This window comes from Scaptodrosophila lebanonensis, unplaced genomic scaffold (assembly GCF_003285725.1).
Source record: "Scaptodrosophila lebanonensis strain 11010-0011.00,11010-0021.00 unplaced genomic scaffold, SlebRS2 tig00000001-arrow-pilon, whole genome shotgun sequence".
NCBI lineage: Eukaryota > Metazoa > Arthropoda > Insecta > Diptera > Drosophilidae > Scaptodrosophila > Scaptodrosophila lebanonensis.
In genome coordinates, this window is record NW_022060529.1 from 18,554,165 (window position 1) to 18,574,764 (window position 20,600).

Below are 20,600 nucleotides of genomic sequence, written 5' to 3' on the forward strand. Positions count from 1 at the left end.
ATAATTTAGGAGTAATTATAACAACAATATTTCAAATATTCTCTAGAAATTACGCCTTAATAGATTTGTTTGTATTCGAACGTTCAGAAACAAAATAAGAGAGAAGGCCCGAGAGTAAATACAAATAAAAATGTGTCCAAAGCAGCAGCAAAACAGAAAAGAAGGGCTAGCTCCCCTCCCCTCCCCCCCCCCCCCTGAAGACCTAGTGCATGAGCTAAGAACAGACGGACAGGCAGACGGACGGACGGACAGACAGACAGACGAACTGCAATGTATCGATTTCTATCGCCATGCTCTGATTAAGAAAATGTATAAATATTTACTGGACGGAAATGCTTCCTTCTCCGTCTTCCTTCCTTTGCACAAAACTAATATGCCCTTTTTACCCTTCGGGTACTATTTTTTAAAGCTCTTCAAGGAAACCTTTAAAGTACTAGCTTCATAAATCAATTCGATATTTTCAAAACATGCATTTTTGTTGCTACCGACTTACAACAAAAACTTCTCACTATTAACTAACGATTTTGGAATATATTTATAGGCACTTAGGGAATTTTATAGAAAAAACCAAACAAATGCTAAATACGAATATGTTTTATAAAAAGATATGAATAAAGCACCAACTGGGAATAGATTGGGCGTGTCCAACTAAAAGTATTGAAACACAAAAGCGCAACTACAATTGTTAGGATTCCCCACAACACATGGGAGGGGCGCTGACATAAATTTGCATGCACCTAGCTAGACCACACCATGGTCTAAAATTGACCATTTAGCGTTGACATGCGAAGGCAAACATGCGTAATTGGATAGTCGAGTGTACTAAAAGTTGTTAACATGGTGCGGAACATGAAAACTGCATGCCAGGGAGAGACGAAGTCCCAGTTGACAGGACACGAGTCAGTTTCGCGATGACGGCCGGACATTTTAGACTCGTAGCTGCCATTTTAGGCGGCCTGTGTATCTCGACTGCACTTTCCCAAGTGCCGACTATGCTCGAGCAGAGTGAGGAGAGTGAATTTGAAGTCCAACTCTTCAAATTGCTGCAAAAGATATTCAAAGAAGAGCCCTTCGACACGTTGCTGTTGTACACACGTCCTCAGCAAAACTGCGCTTTTCATTCATTGTCAAGTAATTGGCCCACGGTGCTGGTGACCAACGGTAGCACCGATTATGATTGGAACTATAGCAGTACCGCATTGGTGCTTGCCTGTGATGACAACGCCGAGCAAGAGGAGAGCGATCGCACCTTGTTCAAGCTGCGGCAGGCAAGACGATTGGTGCGCACGGATACGGCAGGACCCGAGCATGCGGCTACCCTTTGTGAGCTGTACTTTGAACTGGAGCAGCACAATATCGTTCTGCTGGACGAGAACTTTGCCTCAACGGGTGTTTACTACAGTTGTCGAAAGTTCCTCTCTGCCTATGCGGTCTTAGTGGAGCAGCAGTTGTCATCCCTTCAGCCCGCCTATGTGAAACAATTTCGAAATATGCAAGGGGCGCTAATCCTGACCGATGTGGACCAACTGGCCCCAAGATCTATGCTCTATCAGGACAAGCAGAGCGGTGAAATGAAAATGATGGGCTACTGTGCCTCTCTGCTGCTCACATATGCTAAACGCGTAAACGCGACTCTAAAGCTGCGCTTAGATCAGGAAATTGGACACGTCATCTTCTATGGTGATATTCATGAGTGGGCGCGCCAGAATCTAATTGATATTGCCACAGCCATGTCGATAAATATGATGTCGAGGTCCTTTGACCACATAAGCTATCCATATATGATATCCAGTTACTGCCTTATGATGCCGCTACCCCAACCGGTGCCGTACAATGTGGTATATGGCATGATTATCGATCCTCTAGTAGTCTCCATTCTTCTGCTGCTCTTCTGCATCTTCTCGCTACTATTAATATACACGGATCAGCTGTCGTGGCGACATCTCAGCTTTAGCAATGTGCTGTTCAACGATAGGACTCTACGAGGCCTGCTTGGCCAATCCTTTCCGATGGTCGCCAATCCCAGCAGGCACTTGAAGCTCATATGTTTTCTGCTCTGCTCTGCCAGCATTCTGATCACGACCATGTACGAGGCCTATTTGAATGCTTACTTTACACATCCGCCATCCGAACCATTTATACGCAGTGTGGAGAGTATCGCCCGAAGTCATCTCCGTGTTCTGGCCATGCGCCGCGAAACGAAGGTTCTTCTGGCCGCGGTTGGCCGCACTCCGGAAACAGTTGAGTTCCAAGTAGTCGATTACATAGACGACATAAACCAATTAATACAAACACGAAACAGTTTAAATACCTCGTTTGCTTATCCGGTGACAGAGCTACGTTGGCGCACCTACCAGGAGCAGCAAAAACTGTTTAAGCGGCCTCTATTCTACTACTCTAAGGACATTTGCCTCAATGAGTTCATGCTGCTGTGCTTGCCCATGCGCAAGGAGCTGCCGTATCGAGACCTCTTCGAAATGCATATTCTCTATGTGCAGCAGTTCGGCTTGATGGAGCACTGGGTAGAGCGTAGCTTCTATCAAATGGTGCAGCTGGGACTAACACCTCTGAAGGACTTGAGCCATCCGTCGAAAATTGAGGATGCCATCTTAGTGGAAGATCTCATATGGATATTCGCTCTATATCTGGCCCTCCAAGCATTAAACTGCTTCTGTTTTGTTGGCGAGCTTTTGAAGTTTCGCTGGCAGCGTAGGACTCTTGGACGTGCTAGAAAGCCAAGGCAACGCATCAATAAAGGACAACATAAGATAGTTATCGGCGTGGCACGCAGCCCAAAAAAAATTGGACAACGCCCCCCGTAGGCTGCATGACTTCACGAAAAGTGTCGTCGATATATAAAGGAATGCCAAACCTAGAAGCCACCACTCTGGGAAGCATTCGACATGTTTACGACGTGGCGTACAGTTTTTCGTCTAATCCTGACACTGGACTTATTTTTATACTCAACCTCAGATACTGACTCGGCATACAATTTTTTAATGGTGCTGGCTAGCTCGAAAGTCTCAATGCTGGCGATTCGTCCGGACCATTGCCCCGAAGTCTTTTTAAATCGCTTGCTGGTCAACCCACCAACAGCCATCCTGCTGCAGTCGCTGAAAAGTGAAGCACCACCTCACGAAGAATTTCCTCGGAATGATCTGCACGTAATTTGTCTGCACGGTGGCAAATTTTATGTGGACCAGCTGCAACCTCTTGCTGTATCGCTGCACAATAGAAGGAACTCCAGGACAATATTCTATTTAACGAACTTCCCCACTCGGCAATCAATGGAGCGTCTTTTGAGACATTGTCACTATCTTAGAATGTTGAACGTGCTGATGTTCGCCATTGATGAGAATGTCTATTTCAGCTATCAGCCTTATCCGCACTTTACGATGAGGAAACACAGTATTTTGGAATACCCTACATTCGCACCCAGCTTTCCTAACATGCACGGCCAACCATTGATCGTCATGCCCGATCAATCGCATCCGCGAACCATTGTCTACAGGAACAATCGAACGGGCGCTCTGGTGCTAACCGGTTCTGTAGGACGCTTCGTGCGCACCTTGGCTTGGAAACTCAACGCCACACTGCAGTATCCGGTTCCCATAGTACCTGGACGTGTTTTACATTCCGTCGAACTGCAGGCCATCGCCGACGATATGGCAATAGATGTTCCGGCTGGCATGGTAGAGCTTACCGACTCGGAGCAATTGAGCCGAGCCCCCTACCCCTTTGAATTGACGCATATTTGTTTGATGATACCGCTGGCCAATGATATTCCACTAAAAGACATATATCTGTACCTGAACAGCGCCAGCAACATTCTAATAGCACTCTCCATAATATATTCCTACGGTTTGGTGCTGGCTCTGCATAAATGCCACGTTGAACAAAAAGACGCACGCCTCGTCGACTTCCTGCTCAATGATGCAGCACTTCGAGGGCTATTTGGTTTGCCCTTTCGGCTTGCAAACAATGCGAGTGCTTGCTGCAGACTTATCTACGTTATCCTCGGAGTAATGGGCCTGAATTTGAACTGCATTTATAATGCCCATCTAGGCACCATGCTAACGCATCCACCGCAGCAGCCTCAACCACGCACCTACACAGACGTCCGTCAGGCCGGACTGCCTCTGGCTATACACGAACACGATCTGGACATTGCAAAGGATATGCATTTGCGATTGCTGCCCTTAAATAGTAGCGAGCTCAACCGGCTTCGGGACAACATGAACACCAGTAACGTCTATTTATGCACTCGCATACATTGGTCCCTCTATAGTGCCCAGCAACAATACTTTGCCCGTGAGCTCTTTATTTTTTCTCCAGATGCCTGCTACAGTCAACTGAGTCTTCTCAGTTTCCAAATGCCCAACAACTCTTGGCTGGTCGAGCCGATGAACGAGCTCATCATGGACGTTCGGGCAAATGGCATCTTTCAATATTGGCTCGAACGCCACTTTTTCGACATGGCAGCCGCTGGGCTAGTTAGCTTCAAAGATCTGAGCCCGGCCAGGAACTATGGAGGAGCACTGCAACTCGCACATCTTCAGTGGATTTGGTACGCATATATAATACTGCTATCTATTGCTTTTTGCATCTTCGTAATGGAGATTGCCTTCAACCACATACGCCTACACCGAAATTAAAAGAAGTATATTAAATATGTATTTTGCAAAAACACATACTTTGTTGAAAAGTCAATATTTTTGTTAGCACTTATGTATCTTATATCCAATATAATACGAATTATGTAATATAACTCTACAGATATTCTTTCTGGTTACAAATCAATAGTAGGGGTGTAAGTTTAATATTCAAAGTATTGCGCATTTTTCGAGCTGGTGTCCTAGGACTTGGTTCTTAATTCTTACATGCAGATTTGAATCCTGTTTTTACTTAATCGATTTAAAAATACATATTTACTGTACAACAAGTGATTAAAGTGGTTAACTACTTAAAGAATTAAATAATTTCAACAACACATTTCAGATTTATCAGTTGATAGGTAGATGTTATGACTTCATTTTCACATAGAGCCAATTATTACAATGCACCACCAGGGGAATTGAAAAGATAATCGCTCTATATGTGACAGCACTTGTTGATACCTTAGTTCCATAACTATAACACAGATCTGATTAGACCTCGCCCATTTTCTTAATTAAAGATCAAGATTTCCTTTTTCTTTTAACCCCTTAAACACTGGGAAATACTCGCCTTTGCACTTTTCGATACATATCGAAAGTACAATAGTTCAGCAAGAAATACTGAGCAGTTCAGTCCGCAACAGACTAAAAAGATCGCCCAAATCCACACGAGGTCCTCCCACGCCATATCGCGATTGGTTGTGTCCTGTTCAAGTTGATAGGAAGGTAGCTGACCCAACTGGACCATTTCGAAGAAGGCACATCGGTACCAATGCGACAACAAGCCTGTAGCATGTATCCAAGACAAATAGTCGTTGAACGGGTCCTTGTATATGGAGTTCTCCTCTACGGGTAGTCCAAAAACTACAAAATGAAGCCAGATGAAATGTGGCGAAACGCGAAAGAGGGGGCGCTTTAGTTTCGACTGGCGCTCCTTTAGCATTGGCCAAAGCGAGGTTGTAATTGGATATATAAAAGTCGTGTTTAGGTTACCTCGGAGTCGCTGCAACTCGGTAAAGGAACTGGTTATTTTGAAAATGTCCTTATTGGCAGTCCAAAAGTCCAAGCCCATGGTCGTCTTAACTAGTGATAGCTCCTCATCGTAGAGGAATATTTTATGCCCGGTGCGACGAATACCTTCGTAAGTGGTAACCTCAGGCGTGGTTGGTGGCTGAAAAAAGAGCATCTGCAAGTATGCCACGTACATATTGGTGAGCATTAATCCGGAGAATGCTATTAGACTATGAATAATTGCCGGAGTTAGTAATGGACAAGTCAATGGCATGACGAAGGATTGGGCGAGAAATCCGCGTAAAACCTGGTCAATACAATTGAAAGGTCTCAGAACACCGTCCACTCCTTGCATTGTCCAAACCAGAACCATGAGCAACAACATGACCACGCTGATGAGCAAGTGCGTGTTCATCTCGTAGACCATGAAAAACAGGGTGTTGATTTCCACTGACGGCTCCACAGGCAGCATCAGCTGCCACTTTGCGAGCTCAATGGGGTAAGTGAGCTCGGAAAAGTTTCCTCCAAACAAACACATTGGCAAATCTAAGGCGCCCGCGGTAGTGAGGTTTACTATTTGACCCTGAAACAACAGTTCCTCATTCCAATTAATATCCAAAGTTGCGTTCAGGTAATCAGCAAACGTATGTATTAGTGTGGCTATATATCCACCGACTTTGCGCTGAGAGTTACTATCATTGTAGACCACAGTGCGTGGCCATATGCGGTCGGGCATGGTACGTATGGCATGGCCTCCCAAGTCTTTCAATTTAGATTCAAAGTAAAGCCCCTCTGCAGACAACCTTTTTTGGCGTATTTCGAAATGGGGAAAGGCCCGATAGCTGTACAGTACATCCTCATTGTCGACCAAGGCTATCACATTTAGCATTTTGTGCATCAAACATTCCGTGAAAAGTTGCTTTAAAACCGGTAACATGTTGTGTCTTAGCAGCAACAAAGTTGGAGTGGCACGCATATGCTGAAGACTGTCATAGAGAGCACTCAGCTGATGATTCTCCAGTCCCTGCCAAAGGCACACCATGACGAGAACGTCTCGGTCCACATAGGCATTGAGATAATGCTTTCCCTTTTCACTTGTAATCAAATGCAGGACTCCCAAAGTCTTAATATCGAAGCTCGCTGGACAATGATCGCTGCTATTGAAGAACAAAACAAGCGTTTTGAAATGCAATTCGTCTTGCAAGTTCTTCAGAACTGTCCCTACATTGGACTCGACTGCTCCAATAACCATAAGGAAGAGCACCGTTATGCTTACTATATTCGATAGGGCGCGCATTTCAGGACTGTTAAGTTCTAACTGGAGTTCAAACGTGTATCGCACCCTACTTTTAAATAAATCGTTAGTGACAAAAACACTGTGTGCACATAATTAGGAGTTCATTACCAGAGATGGGTACAATAGAATGAACTTTCATGCGTGTCAAGACTGTGAGACATGTGTTCCGTCTTGTTTCTGAAACCGCCCCCCAACTATACTGCACAAAATGTAATAATGATATTGCGGCTAACAAGTGCTAATTTTTTTTTGATACCCTGTAGCCAAAGGTTGAAAGCGTATACTAGTTTAGTTCCATTGAACACAGAGTTCATTCTTGACCAGTATAACTAGACGAGCCAATATAGCCATGTCCGCCAGTGCGACTGTCCGTAAGGCTCGCTGTATGAACGCCACGAACTCCAAAAGTTAAGAGCTAAAATAAGTTAACTTGGTTTGCACATGCTTCTAGGTCTAAGAAAGGACAAGTTTGTGTGGTTCGAAAGCAAAAGGAGGCTGATATTAGGGAAAAAATAAATAGAGATGTTTTAAATCAAAAATGTTTATCATATTATTTTAGATAATGTTGTTAACTAATAAAGTAATCGTAATTCAGACTTTTAATGAATTTGTATGATTCTCTTAAAAACAAGCTATTTATATACAGTTTTAAAACAAATCAATATAGTATAACATATCTGGTAAGCCACACAAAAGAAAATGTTGGATGTTTGGAAAAACATCGATGAATCGTGCAAAAACCATGCTCGATACATCGGTGTTTTCTTACATCCCTATATCCAACTCAACAGGATATTATTTGCTTATTTCGAACTAGATCTGGAAAAAACAACAGACGATTTCAATTGGTGTAATTAAACAAGGTGTTTTGGCAGAACTGTTATTGTTTCTAACATTGGGAAAATGACATAAATTGCTATTAATATTTGATAACTCTATCATACAAAAAAGTCATTTACAGAAACATTTTTTTTGTCAATCACTTTTTATAGCCTGTACCCAAAGGGTAAAAGGCTATACTAGTTTTGTTCGAATGTATGTAACACACAGAAGGAGGCGTGGCAGACCCCACAAAGTACATATACATACATATATTCTTGGTCAGTATGGCAAAATAAGTCGATATGAATAACTCCGTCTGTCCGTCTGTATTAGCGCAAGGATCCCAGAATGCTAAAATAACCAAATCCGAGAAAGGACAAGTTTTCCATTTTTCCTGATGCATCCCCCCGTTCCCCGCTTTTTGTGATTTTCCATAACTTCCGCAATTCTTGGAATTGTTCAATCAGATTTGATAATTGAATTTCGTTAGGGATAATGCGCCCTCGTGTTAAGTTTCATCAAGATATGTCAAATGTAAAGGAAGCGTTATCTCTGACCAAGCCGAAAGTATAGTAAGAGCTAAGGGACAAGTTTGTTTTTGTGTCCTGTACAAAAACATAAGAATCTATTTATATAATTTTTTTATTTAACGTTATTAATTTTGTATTAAAATATTTCTTAAAATTGATTTTTTTTTTTATAATATTTTCTTTTTTGTGGGAGTGGGTAAGGGGTTTTTGAGAACCAGAGGGCTGGCATTTTGTTTTTTTTTGTTTTAATGCTATATATTTTTCTCATAGTACACAAAAAATATTTTTGAATTTATGTATTTATCTAGGGATGTATGCTGTAAACTATCGCACATCATTTTATATTCATGAGTTTTCTGGCACACCTACCCATTATTTGTGTAAATATTCATATTTGCATCTTTTCGATGCATATCGAAAGTACAATAGTTCAGCAAGAAATACTGAGCAATTCAGTCCGCAACAGACTAAAAAGATCGCCCAAATCCAAACGAGGTCCTCCCACGCCATATCGTGATAGGTTGTGTCCTGTTCAAGTTGATAGGAAGGTAGCTGACCCAGCTGGACCATTTCGAAGAAGGCACATCGGTACCAATGCGACAACAAGCCTGTAGCATGTATCCAAGACAAATAGTCGTTGAACGGGTCCTTGTATATGGAGTTCTCCTCTACGGGTAGTCCAAAAACCACAAAATGATTCCAGATGAAATGTGGCGAATCGCGAAAGAGGGGGCGCTTTAGCTTCGACTGGCGCTCCTTTAGCATTGGCCAAAGCGAGGTTGTAACTGTATATACAAAAGTCGTGTTTAGGTTTCCTCGGAGTCGCTGAAACTCGATAAATGAAGTGGCCATTACGAAAATATCCTTATTATCAGACCAAAACTTCAAACCCATGGTCCTTTTAAGTAGTGATAGCTCCCTATCGTAGAGGAATATTTTATGCCCGGTGCGGCGAATACCTTCGTATGTGGTAACCTCAGGCGTGGTTGGTGGCTGAAAAAAGAGCATCTGCAAGTATGCCACGTACATATTGGTGAGCATTAATCCGGAGAATGCTATTAGCCCATGAATAATTGCCGGAGTTAGAAATGGACTATTAAAAGGCATGACGAAGGGTTGGCCCAGAAATCCGCGTAAAACCTGGTCAATACAATTGAAAGATCCCAGAACACCCTCAACTTTTTGAATTGTCCCCCCCAAAACCATTAGCAACAGCATAGCCAAGCCGATGAGCAAATACGTATTCAACTCGTAGACCATGAAAAACAGGATGTAGTTTTCTACTGGCGGCTCCACAGGCAGCATCAGCTGCCACTTCGCGAGCTCGATGGGGTAAGTGAGCTCCGAAAGATTCCGTTTAATCAAAGACATTGGCAAATCTAAGGCGCCCGCGCTAGTGAGGTTTGCTATTTGTCCCTGAAACAACAGTTCCTCATTCCAATTAATATCCAAAGTTGCGTTCAGGTAATCAGCAAACGTATGAATTAGTGAAGCGATATATCCACCGACTTTGCGCTGAGAGTTACTATCATTGTAGACCACAGTGCGTGGCCATATGTGGTCCGGCATGGTACGTATGGCATGGCCTCCCAAGTCTTTCAATTGGTTTTCAAAGTACGACCCCTCTGTAGACATGTTTTTTTGGCGTATTTCGAAATGGGGAAAGGCCCGATAGCTGTACAGTACATCCTCATTGTCGACCAAGGCTATCACATTTAGCATTTTGTGCATCAAAAATTCCGTGAAAAGTTTCTTTAAAACCGGTAACATGTTGTGTCTTAGCAGCAACAAAGTTGGAGTGGCACGCATATGCTGAAGACTGTCATAGAGAGCACTCAGCTGATGATTCTCCAGTCCCTGCCAAAGGCACACCATGACGAGAACGTCTCGGTCCACATAGGCATTGAGATAATGCTTTCCCTTTTCACTTGTAATCAAATGCGGGACTCCCAAAGTCTTAATATCGAAGCTCGCTGGACAATGATCGCTGCTATTGAAGAACAAAACAAGCGTTTTGAAATGCAATTCGTCTTGCAAGTTCTTCAGAACTGTCCCTACGTTGGACTCGACAGCTCCAATAACCATAAGGCCGAGCACCGATATGTTTACTATATTCGATAGGGTACGCATTTCAGGACTGTTATTTCCTAACTGGAGTTCAAAGGCGTATCGCACCCTACTTTTAAATAAATCGTTAGTGACAAAAACAATGTGTGCATATAATTAGGAGTTCATTACCAAAGATGGGCACAAAAGTACGAACTCACGAGAGACATGTCTTCCCTCTTGATTCTGAAACTGCCCAAACAATAATACACAAAATGTAATAAAAATATTTATGGCAAGTAACTAACAAAAGAGTTTGCTCATTTCGCATTTAGATGTGGAAAAATAATATTTTTTATTTATTACAATATTATTGCTTCTGGCATGGGATGCATGACATCAATTATATTAATAATTCAGTGTAGCTATCTGATAACTCTATCATACAGTAAAAGTATATTGTACCCCCATTTACTCTCATTTACAGAAACATATTTTTTGCCAAAGTAAAAGTACTTAATAATTTTAAACAAAGTCTTAAAAGTTAAACCTTCGGCTTGCTGTTAAAGCAAGTTTTTTTTTAGTTTTGTACCCTTTATTTTATTCCTTTTACGGGTATACCTAGAAACCGTATTCCTTTAAAATCGTATATTATATTACATACATATGTACATATTTGGTTTTCTGGCATGCCTAACCATTTATCTTTCGTAATATTTGCACCTTCTTGGATACATATCGGAAGTACAATAGTTCAGCAAGAAATACTGAGCAGTTCAGTCCGCAACAGACTGAAAAGATCGCCCAAATCCAAACGAGGTCCTCCCACGCCATATCCCGATAGGTTGTGTCCTGTTCAAGTTGATAGGAAGGTAGCTGACCCAGCTGGACCATTTCGAAGAAGGCACATCGGTACCAATGCGACAACAAGCCTGTAGCATGTATCCAAGACAAATAGTTGTTGAACGGGTCCTTGTATATGGAGTTCTCATCCACAGGCAGTCCTAAAACCAACAAGTGACCCCAGACGAAATATGGCGAAACGCGAAAGAGTGGGCGCTTTAGTTTCGACTGGCGCTCCTTTAGCATTGGCCAAAGCGAGGTTGTAACTGTATATACAAAAGTCGTGTTTAGGTTTCCTCGGAGTCGCTGAAACTCGATAAATGAAGTGGCCATTACGAAAATATCCTTATTATCAGACCAAAACTTCAAACCCATGGTCCTTTTAAGTAGTGATAGCTCCCTATCGTAGAGGAATATTTTATGCCCGGTGCGGCGAATACCTTCGTATGTGGTAACCTCAGGCGTGGTTGGTGGCTGAAAAAAGAGCATCTGCAAGTATGCCACGTACATATTGGTGAGCATTAATCCGGAGAATGCTATTAGACTATGAATAATTGCCGGAGTTAGTAATGGACAAGTCAAGGGCATGACGAAGGATTGGGCGAGAAATCCGCGTAAAACCTGGTCAATACAATTGAAAGGTGTCAGAACACCGTCCACTCCTTGCATTGTCCAAACCAGAACCATGAGCAACAACATGACCACGCTGATGAGCAAGTGCGTGTTCATCTCGTAGACCATGAAAAACAGGGTGTTGATTTCCACTGACGGCTCCACAGGTAGCATCAGCTGCCACTTCGCGAGCTCGATGGGGTAAGTGAGCTCCGAAAGATTCCGTTGATACAAACACATTGGCAAATCTAAGACGCCCGTGCTAGTGAGGTTTGATATTTCAGCCTGAGAAAAAAGTTCCTTATTCCAATTGATGTCCAGAGTTGCGTTCAGGTAATCAGCAAATGTATGTATTAGTGAAGCGATATATCCGCCGACTTTGCGCTGAGATTTGCTATCATTGTAGACCACAGTGCGTGGCCATATGTGGTCGGGCATGGTACGTATGGCATGGCCTCCCAAGTCTTTCAATTGGTTTTCAAAGTACGACCCCTCTGTAGACAGGTTTTTTTGGCGTACTTCTAACTGGGGAAAGGCCCGATAGCTGTACAGTACATCCTCATTGTCGACCAAGGCTATCACATTAAGCATTTTGTGCATCAAACATTCCGTGAAAAGTTGCTTTAAAACCGGTAGCATGTTGTGTCTTAGCAGCAACAAAGTTGGAGTGGCACGCATATGCTGAAGACTGTCATAGAGAGCACTCAGCTGATGATTCTCCAGTCCCTGCCAAAGGCACACCATGACGAGAACGTCTCGGTCCACATAGGCATTGAGATAATGCCTTCCCTTTTCACTTGTAATCAAATGCGGGACTCCCAAAGTCTTAATATCGAAGCTCGCTGGACAATGATCGCTGCTATTGAAGAACAAAACAAGCGTTTTGTAATGCAATTCGTCTTGCAAGTGTTTCAGAACTATCCCTATGTTGGACTCGACTGCTCCAATAACCATAAGGAAGAGCACCGTTATGCTTACTATATTCGATGGGGCGCGCATTTCGGGGCTGTTAAGCTCTAACTGAACTTCTAACAGTTACCGAAGCTTACCTTTAAATAATCCATAAGTGGCAAGAAAAACTTCTGCCACGACTTGCAAGTTCATTGCCAGAAGTGGACACGAAAGTATGAACTATCATGCGTGTCACGACTGCGCAACATATTCGACACAATACCGGGAAAGAAGTTTAAGAAAAATTTACATCACATAATACATTTTTATTTGGACAAGTGCTACGGTCCGACAAACACAAATTCTGTCTATTTTATATGTAGATTTTAATAATTTTGGCAAGTTTAGAGTACCTAACTATTAAGATTCAAAAGATCACGATGTAGTTTTGAGCGCATAAAAAGTAGAGCCAATAAAGAGCACTTTGCAATGGAAAAATCTAAAAATTAAAACGAACCTTGGTTTCTTATGTAAACAAATATAAATACTTAGCTTGAAGAATTTCTTTGGTAATTAAACAAAGCGAGAAGAAAAGGAAATTTCGTGTCAAATAAAACCCGACACGAGCCCACCTCTATTCATTATCAATGCACCCAATTTATTTGAATGACAATTTTTGATTTCTCTCTGTTCTGCACCCTTGTTTTGATTTGTGGCTAATTACCGTGCAATCGAATGGCGCTGTAAAGTAAATAGTGTAGCGCAAACAATGAACGCAAGTCCCACCCACACGACCCGATACTTAATCGCTCTATTTTTTCACATTTTAACCACAAAGACTCGGGTCTATTCAGAGGAAACGGGCTATGTCATTTATGACAAATTGCATAAGACCAGCGACGACGATGACTATTTATGTAAATTTAAGCTGCCACTAAATACCAAATTCGATAAAAAGAATGCCAACCTTTTGAGCAACAAAAAATTAATTTTTAACTTCATTTACATTGAGAGCCGCTGCCGCTGCCGCCGCCGACGCCGCCACCACCTCCACACAATAAATGATTGCGGATATTGCGGCGCATATTTGTTGAAAAACAACCGAATCCAATAGTTCAAAAGATAAAAACCCATCGAACAACCGTCACACATAATATTGCGAATGCGTGAACAAACGGCTTTGGACTTTTATGTGGTTATTGGTGCACTCTAAAAGGTGTTCATAAATATTTTGATTGACCGGCTAGTATGATTATGAAAACGCAAAAAGGAAATGCTTTGTGGCACATAAATATATATGGGAGGAATCAGGGCAAAAGAGTAGTTGGATAGTTGTCCTTAGTAGTTTGTGAATCAATCAACTAAACTGAACTGAACTGATGATGGGACTTATATAAAAATCAATAATGGCCAACAATGCGGGTGTCTGTTAATGCGCCGCTTATGCAAAACCCATCATTCCATCAAACTACAGATTAAACTTTTTTGAGTCTCGTATGCGCATATTTTTTGATTGTAATTTAAAGCAGCATTTTGGCGCCGCATTTAACGCGTGCTCCTAGACTGTTGAGTAATCTTTCCCCCCTAATGCGACTCACTAATAAACTTATTAGCGAGTCTTGCACGGTCATAAGTTTCGTGCCTCTGGGCGCTCTACTCGGTGGGAGTTTTAACTGCAGATGTGGCTTTTGTCCGAAAACTGCCGATTGGACAATAGCTGCGCATTGTCATCAGCTCATTGTATTTGCATATACTTGTAGTCGTCCGAGTTTGTCATAAAATCAATTCAAATGCGAGAGTGCTTGATTTCTTGCTAATGCACTCATTTACATAGATACGTTTAATGTATTCTCTGAAACAATTGCATATTTAACGCCATAAACCTTTTCAAAAGCCTTGAGCTTTCCGCATCATAAATGCCATCTCGAGCCATGCATAGATAAAGTGTTTATTATAAACTACCTATACAAATCTGCTTATGTATGTTCATATGTTTATTAATACAAAGTAATGCCTGTACTCTTTTAGCAATAAAGTAAATCTACGCTTAATAAATGACGAGTTTTATATTTATTATATGGCGATTATTTCAATTATAATTCAATTCGCCATTATAAAAATGTTAGATTGTTATATTAACTACTCCTCGTATTGAGCCATATAAGCAATAATATTTAAATAAAATTAATTAATAACAATTTATTGGTCCGTCTTGAATAAACTGAACTTAAGCTGCACAATTGTTTGCCCAATAATTGGGTAATAATTGGCAGTTTCTTTTTGTTGAGGTTTTAGTACAAATACTTATCTTTTAGTATTATACTTATTTCCTAATATATTTGGCCTCCGCAGCGGAAGCCATCTAAGCAGCGACTCAACTGATTGCCGCCATGTTTCTTAGTGTTAAGACAGCGAAATGTTTATGCTCTTGAAGCCACGCCTAACTTTTATATTAAGGTAATGTATTTATTTCATATTTAGATAATAAATAAATAAAATAAAATTATCGCTTTTTATTGATTTTTTAACATGGCATTTACTTATTTATGTATTTTTAATGCTTGATTTAAAAGTGTTTTAAGATTAAAAGCGAACCAATGGGGTTTTCTATTATAGACAGAAATTTGGTTTATATCTTAATTATAATTAGCTTATGTACTGTTAAAAGTTCCTGGAGACCTCGAATTGTATGTTTATATGAAGAGGTCAAAGGTGTAACATTAATTTAAATAAAAAATCGCTGTAGAATGTGATATGTTTTTCGACTACTTCTTATGCCTATGTTTAACGGTAAAAGGGTATACTTATGTACATATGTATCTATGTATGTACTTACTTTGTGCGAATGGGTGACTCGCCAACTTCTATATGTATGTATGTACATACATATTTCGTGATTAGTATGGATTCGAAATGTCCGTTTTTGTGAATGAAAGCATTTCGGAACGTATGCCCGTAAGAGTTAGAATAACCAAATACGACAGAAACACAAAAGCCTTACACTTATTTGCTGATAGACCGCGAAGCCCGCCTACGCCACACTCGAGACTATTGGTATTTCCATAACTCCCGTATTGGAACAATTTACCAAATTTAAAATTCTAACATTCCGTTTTTTATTATGCACACACAAATATGTATGTATATATTGCAGCAATTTGGTACTGTTTTTAATATGAAATCCAAATCCGATCACCGAACTGGTTCCATGTGCAATGTTGTCGAATAAAAGCAACAAGGACAATAAATAAGAATTTGATGAGGCAGCATTGATGTGTGGCCGTGCATAGTTGCCAGACCAATCCCACATTGATAAAATATATATATAAAAAAAAAAAAAAAACATTTTTGGGACTCGGAAATTTGCAAACAGGTAAGGTAAATTTAAAATATGAAACTAAACTGAAAAAATATTTTAGTACACATAGTATTGTTTCACTTCATGAAAGCTCTCTGAGTATAACCAAAATGGTGTTTATTTTTTTTTTTTTTTATTTATTTATTTATAAAAATCAACAAATTTACTGTCAATAAATAATTGGTAATATTAGAAAGTAAAATAAAAATATTTATAGTATTACATTATAAGTTAAACTTAAAAGATAAGAAAGCCTAAGGGAGAGCTATACAATGACGTCTATTAATGCCTCCGACACGTTGGGGGAATTTTATTTGCCAGTTGGCCAGCTATGCCCCGATTCACAGCCAAATGTGGTCAGAGACATTATAGACCTAACAAACTAAACAAATAGCAAGTAGAAGAGAAGAATTAATTCTACTTAAGAACTAATTAGAAAAAGTAAGGTGTAGAAAGAGGAAGAGGAAAAAGAAAAAATAAGAGGGAAAGAGAGATACAAAGACAGAGAAAGAGGTAAAGAGGTAAATCTCCAACCCGGTGGGGGAAAATTTAAATGCCAGTCCGGCTAGCTATGCCCCGACTCACAGCAGAAGTGGTCAGAGATTTTCCCGAAGATAATTATAAAGAATAATCTTTACCGAACAGAGAGAGAGTTCTGTCGAAAGTAAGTGTGAAAGATCATTATAATTACTGCAAATGACCCGAAAACGATTGTGCAAAGCGTAATCGGTTGTGCATCTAGCCAATATGAACGGCAAATAATTCCTTGTTGGTCTACAAGGAACTGAAAAATTAAGGCGACCTAAGAGGGCAGAGGAGTCAACCTCACCGATAACTAACTTGTGGAGAAAAACTATTCCAAGAACAGTCCTACGATTTTCTAAAGATGGAAGGTTTATAAGTAATAGTCTACTTGAATACGATGGCATCAAAACATTAGGATCCCAGTTAAGTCCGCGTAAAGCAAAAAGCAAGAATTGCTTCTGAACAGATTCAATACGCTCCTGATACTTTCTATACTGTGGACACCAGACACAAGAGCAGTATTCAAGCACAGGGCGTACTAGAGACGTGTACAGAAGTTTGGTAGTATAAGGATCAGTAAATTCCTTGGACCATCGTTTAATGAATCCAAGTACACCCTTAGCTTTATTTACAATGCTAGAAATGTGAAGATTGAAGTTCAATTTGGAATCAAAAAGAACCCCAAGGTCTTCAACAGTCGATATACGCTGCAATGGCACATTGTCAATCGTATATGTGACTAAGAGGGGCAAAGTTCGATGAAAGGTCATGAACTTACATTTAGAGCAATTGAGGTACAAGCGGTTTACTATGCACCAAGATTGCATGCAGTTCAGATCATCCTGCAGGCGTTGAAAATGAAGAGGGTTTTTGTAAGATAGAATAAGTTTCACATCATCAGCATACATAAGTATATAAGAGTGTGACAAGATAGAGGGGAGGTCATTAATAAATAATGTAAAAAGTAAAGGGCCAAGATGACTACCTTGAGGCACACCTGATGATGCATAAACGGGCTTAGAGATATGCGACCTGAGCAAAATTCGTTGGGTCCTATTTTTTAAATAGGACGAAATCCAACGCAACAAATCGGCAGGAAATCCTATGCGGCTAAGCTTAAAGAGCAGAAGGTCATGGTTAACAGAGTCAAATGCTTTACTGAAGTCAGTGTAAACGACATCAGTCTGCATTTTTAGAATAAATGCCTCATTTACCAAAGAAGTAAATTCCAGCAAATTGGTCGTAGTAGACCGTCTCTTAATAAAACCATGTTGAGCAGGAGATATGACAGATTTGCAGAGATGCTGCAAAGTGCCGCAAACTATTTTTTCAAATAATTTTGGTATAGCGGACAACTTTGCAATACCTCTGTAATTCGAAATATCAGACTTACCACCCTTTTTATATAAAGGAATTATAAAAGATTCTCTCCAAATAGCTGGAAAGATTGAAGAACTAAGTGACAGATTAAAAAGTTTAAGCAATGGTTGTAAAAGAGAACTAGAACATTCCTTGAGTACACAACTAGGAATGTTGTCTGCACCAGGAGAGTACGAAGACTTCAAGGATTTGATAGCAGAAAGTAGACAACTATCAGTAATTATGGGAGCGTAAATAGTGTGGGAAGATGAAATGCTATAAGGATAAGAGGTATTACTAATAGAGACAGAGGAATAAGTTGACTGGAAGAAGTTGGCGAACAAGTCAGCAGCTTCAGAATCATTGCTGGCTTTCTTGTCACCAAGGAAAAATGATGAAGGTAGCGAAGCAGTTTTACGTTTAGAGTTAACGAACTTATAGAACTTTTTAGGGTCCTGTGCAAATTGTATCTTACATCGGGCAAGGTAATTATTATAACACCGTGAGTTAAGAAGGACAAAATTGGATTTCGCTATAGAGTATTTATAGAAGTCAATAGTTAGGCCCGACCGCTTATACTTTTTAAAGCATCTAGATTTAACATTTTTTAAGTTGGAAAGTCGTGGCGAAAACCACGGAGGTTTTGATGACGCAGACGATATGACACAATTTGGGATACAGACATCAAAAAGAGCGTTAATAGTGTCATAGAAAAACTTAACGGCTATGTTGATATCAACCGCACTATACAGAAAAGACCAATTAGTTGCTAAAATAAGTTCATTAAGCAAAGAAAAATTTCCTTTGTGAAAGCAACGACTTGTTTTATTAGAATTAAGTGTAGGAATTAAGGTGTGATTTGAAAATGACAGAGAGATTTCTAAAGTAGGGTGGTAAGTATCTTCAGGCACTGACAGGGGTGAAGACCTAGAGACAACTGCGCTACTAGGGTCAGTGACATAGACGAGATCAAGCATTCTACTAAGGTGATTAGGTATATGATTAATTTGAAACAAAGAAAGGTCCAACAGGCAATCCAAAAATTCATGGTCTGCAGAGGGCACCAAATAATTTGATTCATTGAGGTATGACCATTCTATGTTGGGCAAATTAAAATCACCTACCACAACAAACGCGTCGCTGTCACGAAGATGAGTAAAAATTTCTTTAATACAAGTTATATGTTGCATATAAACCTGAACATCAGAAGAGGGAGGTATGTACGAGCAAGTGATGTATAGAACAAAAGACGGAAAAGTTACTTTAACAGCAACAAATTCAACATCATTTGGCACATCTACATCAATGATTTCCGACCGAAGGTTGGATTTGACTGCAATCAGTACGCCTCCACCTCGACGACTCGGACGATCACGACGAAAGATACAAAAGTCATCTGATAAAATTTCGTTATCAAAAATCGTGGGGTTTAACCACGTTTCTGAAAACGCAATAATATTCGAATCGAAAGAAAAACTGCTCAAAAATAAATTGCCAAGCTTGGACAAAAGTCCCCTAACATTCTGATACAGAATATTAAGCGAAAAGGATCGCGAGCCTAGTTTTTTGAAGCCAAACTTGACGTTGGTTTCGAAGAAAGATTGGACTGTAAATCAACAGGCAGTGACGAAACTCGTTTTTTTCTGCCTGAACTCATGAACAATCATATGTGGAGGCCAAAATTTTGGATCACATATAATTGTAAAAGCTTCCGGCGGAACACTTATTTTAAACGAGGCTATTTCACGAGGCTCAGCAAAACTAAACTTCGAAATAGACACACTAGCTGTCGATTTACTAGCAATATAGGCTGCTAAGGATTCACAAGTGGTATCAGAAGATAATCTAGATACAAAAACTTGTTTTCGGGGAGCTATCACAGTAAGAGACGGAGGCTGAGGAAGAGCTGGAATTGACGCACTTTCAGCAGTAACTGATGAAACTACAGGGGATAGTGCAGGGGATTTGGCAGTGCAAGCTTTTTTAGAAGATTTTTTAGAAGCTTTCGAGGCAACTGCTGACTTGCTTACTGCAGGAGGTTCCATTAATGGGGCTACTGCGACTTCAGCAGGAGAAGGCATAGGGGAAGTTTCAAACAAATTTCCAGGGGAAGCAGACAACGAGATTACCGGCGATAAATCGAGATGCCCTGGTGAACATGGGCGTGATGAGGTTGACGGGGCCGAGCAAGGCGGTACCTCTAAAAATTGAGGCTCTAACCTACGCTTGGGCGGAGACACAAACCAATATTGACTAAGCAACTCTTCACCAGAGTCAAACTCAGTTGAGAGTTGCTTAGTTATTTTTTGCAATTTAAGAAATTTATCTCTCACGTTATTATACATACGTGAGAAATTAAATTGTGTGCCAATGCATACAGGGCATGACCACTTCAAACCACCACAGCCTTTTTTAGGTGAGTAGATTCTATCGAGGTCACGACCATTTAATCCAGCACATTTAATATGCATAAAATTCTCACACAACCAACAGCTAACAAACCGAAGTTGATCGGAATCAATTGCATCTTTAAAAGTGCAAGACTTGTTGCAGCACGACATTATGGGCGGAATAAATACGAGTGTAAATGATTTCAATATGTGAGTTAGCGCAAAGCGTAAGAAAAACGGTATAAGCACAAACAGAGAAAA

The 20,600-nt window shown here is 40.5% G+C and overlaps 3 protein-coding genes across 3 annotated transcripts; 2 read left to right on the top strand and 1 right to left on the bottom strand.

The window, feature by feature from the left end:
* Window positions 1–911: 911 nt before the first annotated feature.
* LOC115629680 lies at window positions 912–2,822 on the top strand. The gene has a single exon (XM_030526235.1). The coding sequence runs from the start codon at window positions 912–914 to the stop codon at window positions 2,820–2,822; it is 1,911 nt and encodes a 636-aa protein (XP_030382095.1).
* A 501-nt stretch (window positions 2,823–3,323) lies between these two features.
* On the top strand, window positions 3,324–4,655 carry LOC115629765. Its single transcript, XM_030526356.1, has one exon. The coding sequence runs from the start codon at window positions 3,324–3,326 to the stop codon at window positions 4,653–4,655; it is 1,332 nt and encodes a 443-aa protein (XP_030382216.1).
* Window positions 4,656–5,196: 541 nt separating this feature from the next.
* Window positions 5,197–6,963, bottom strand: LOC115629852. Its single transcript, XM_030526477.1, has one exon. The coding sequence runs from the start codon at window positions 6,961–6,963 to the stop codon at window positions 5,197–5,199; it is 1,767 nt and encodes a 588-aa protein (XP_030382337.1).
* Between the last annotated feature and the right edge of the window lie 13,637 nt (window positions 6,964–20,600).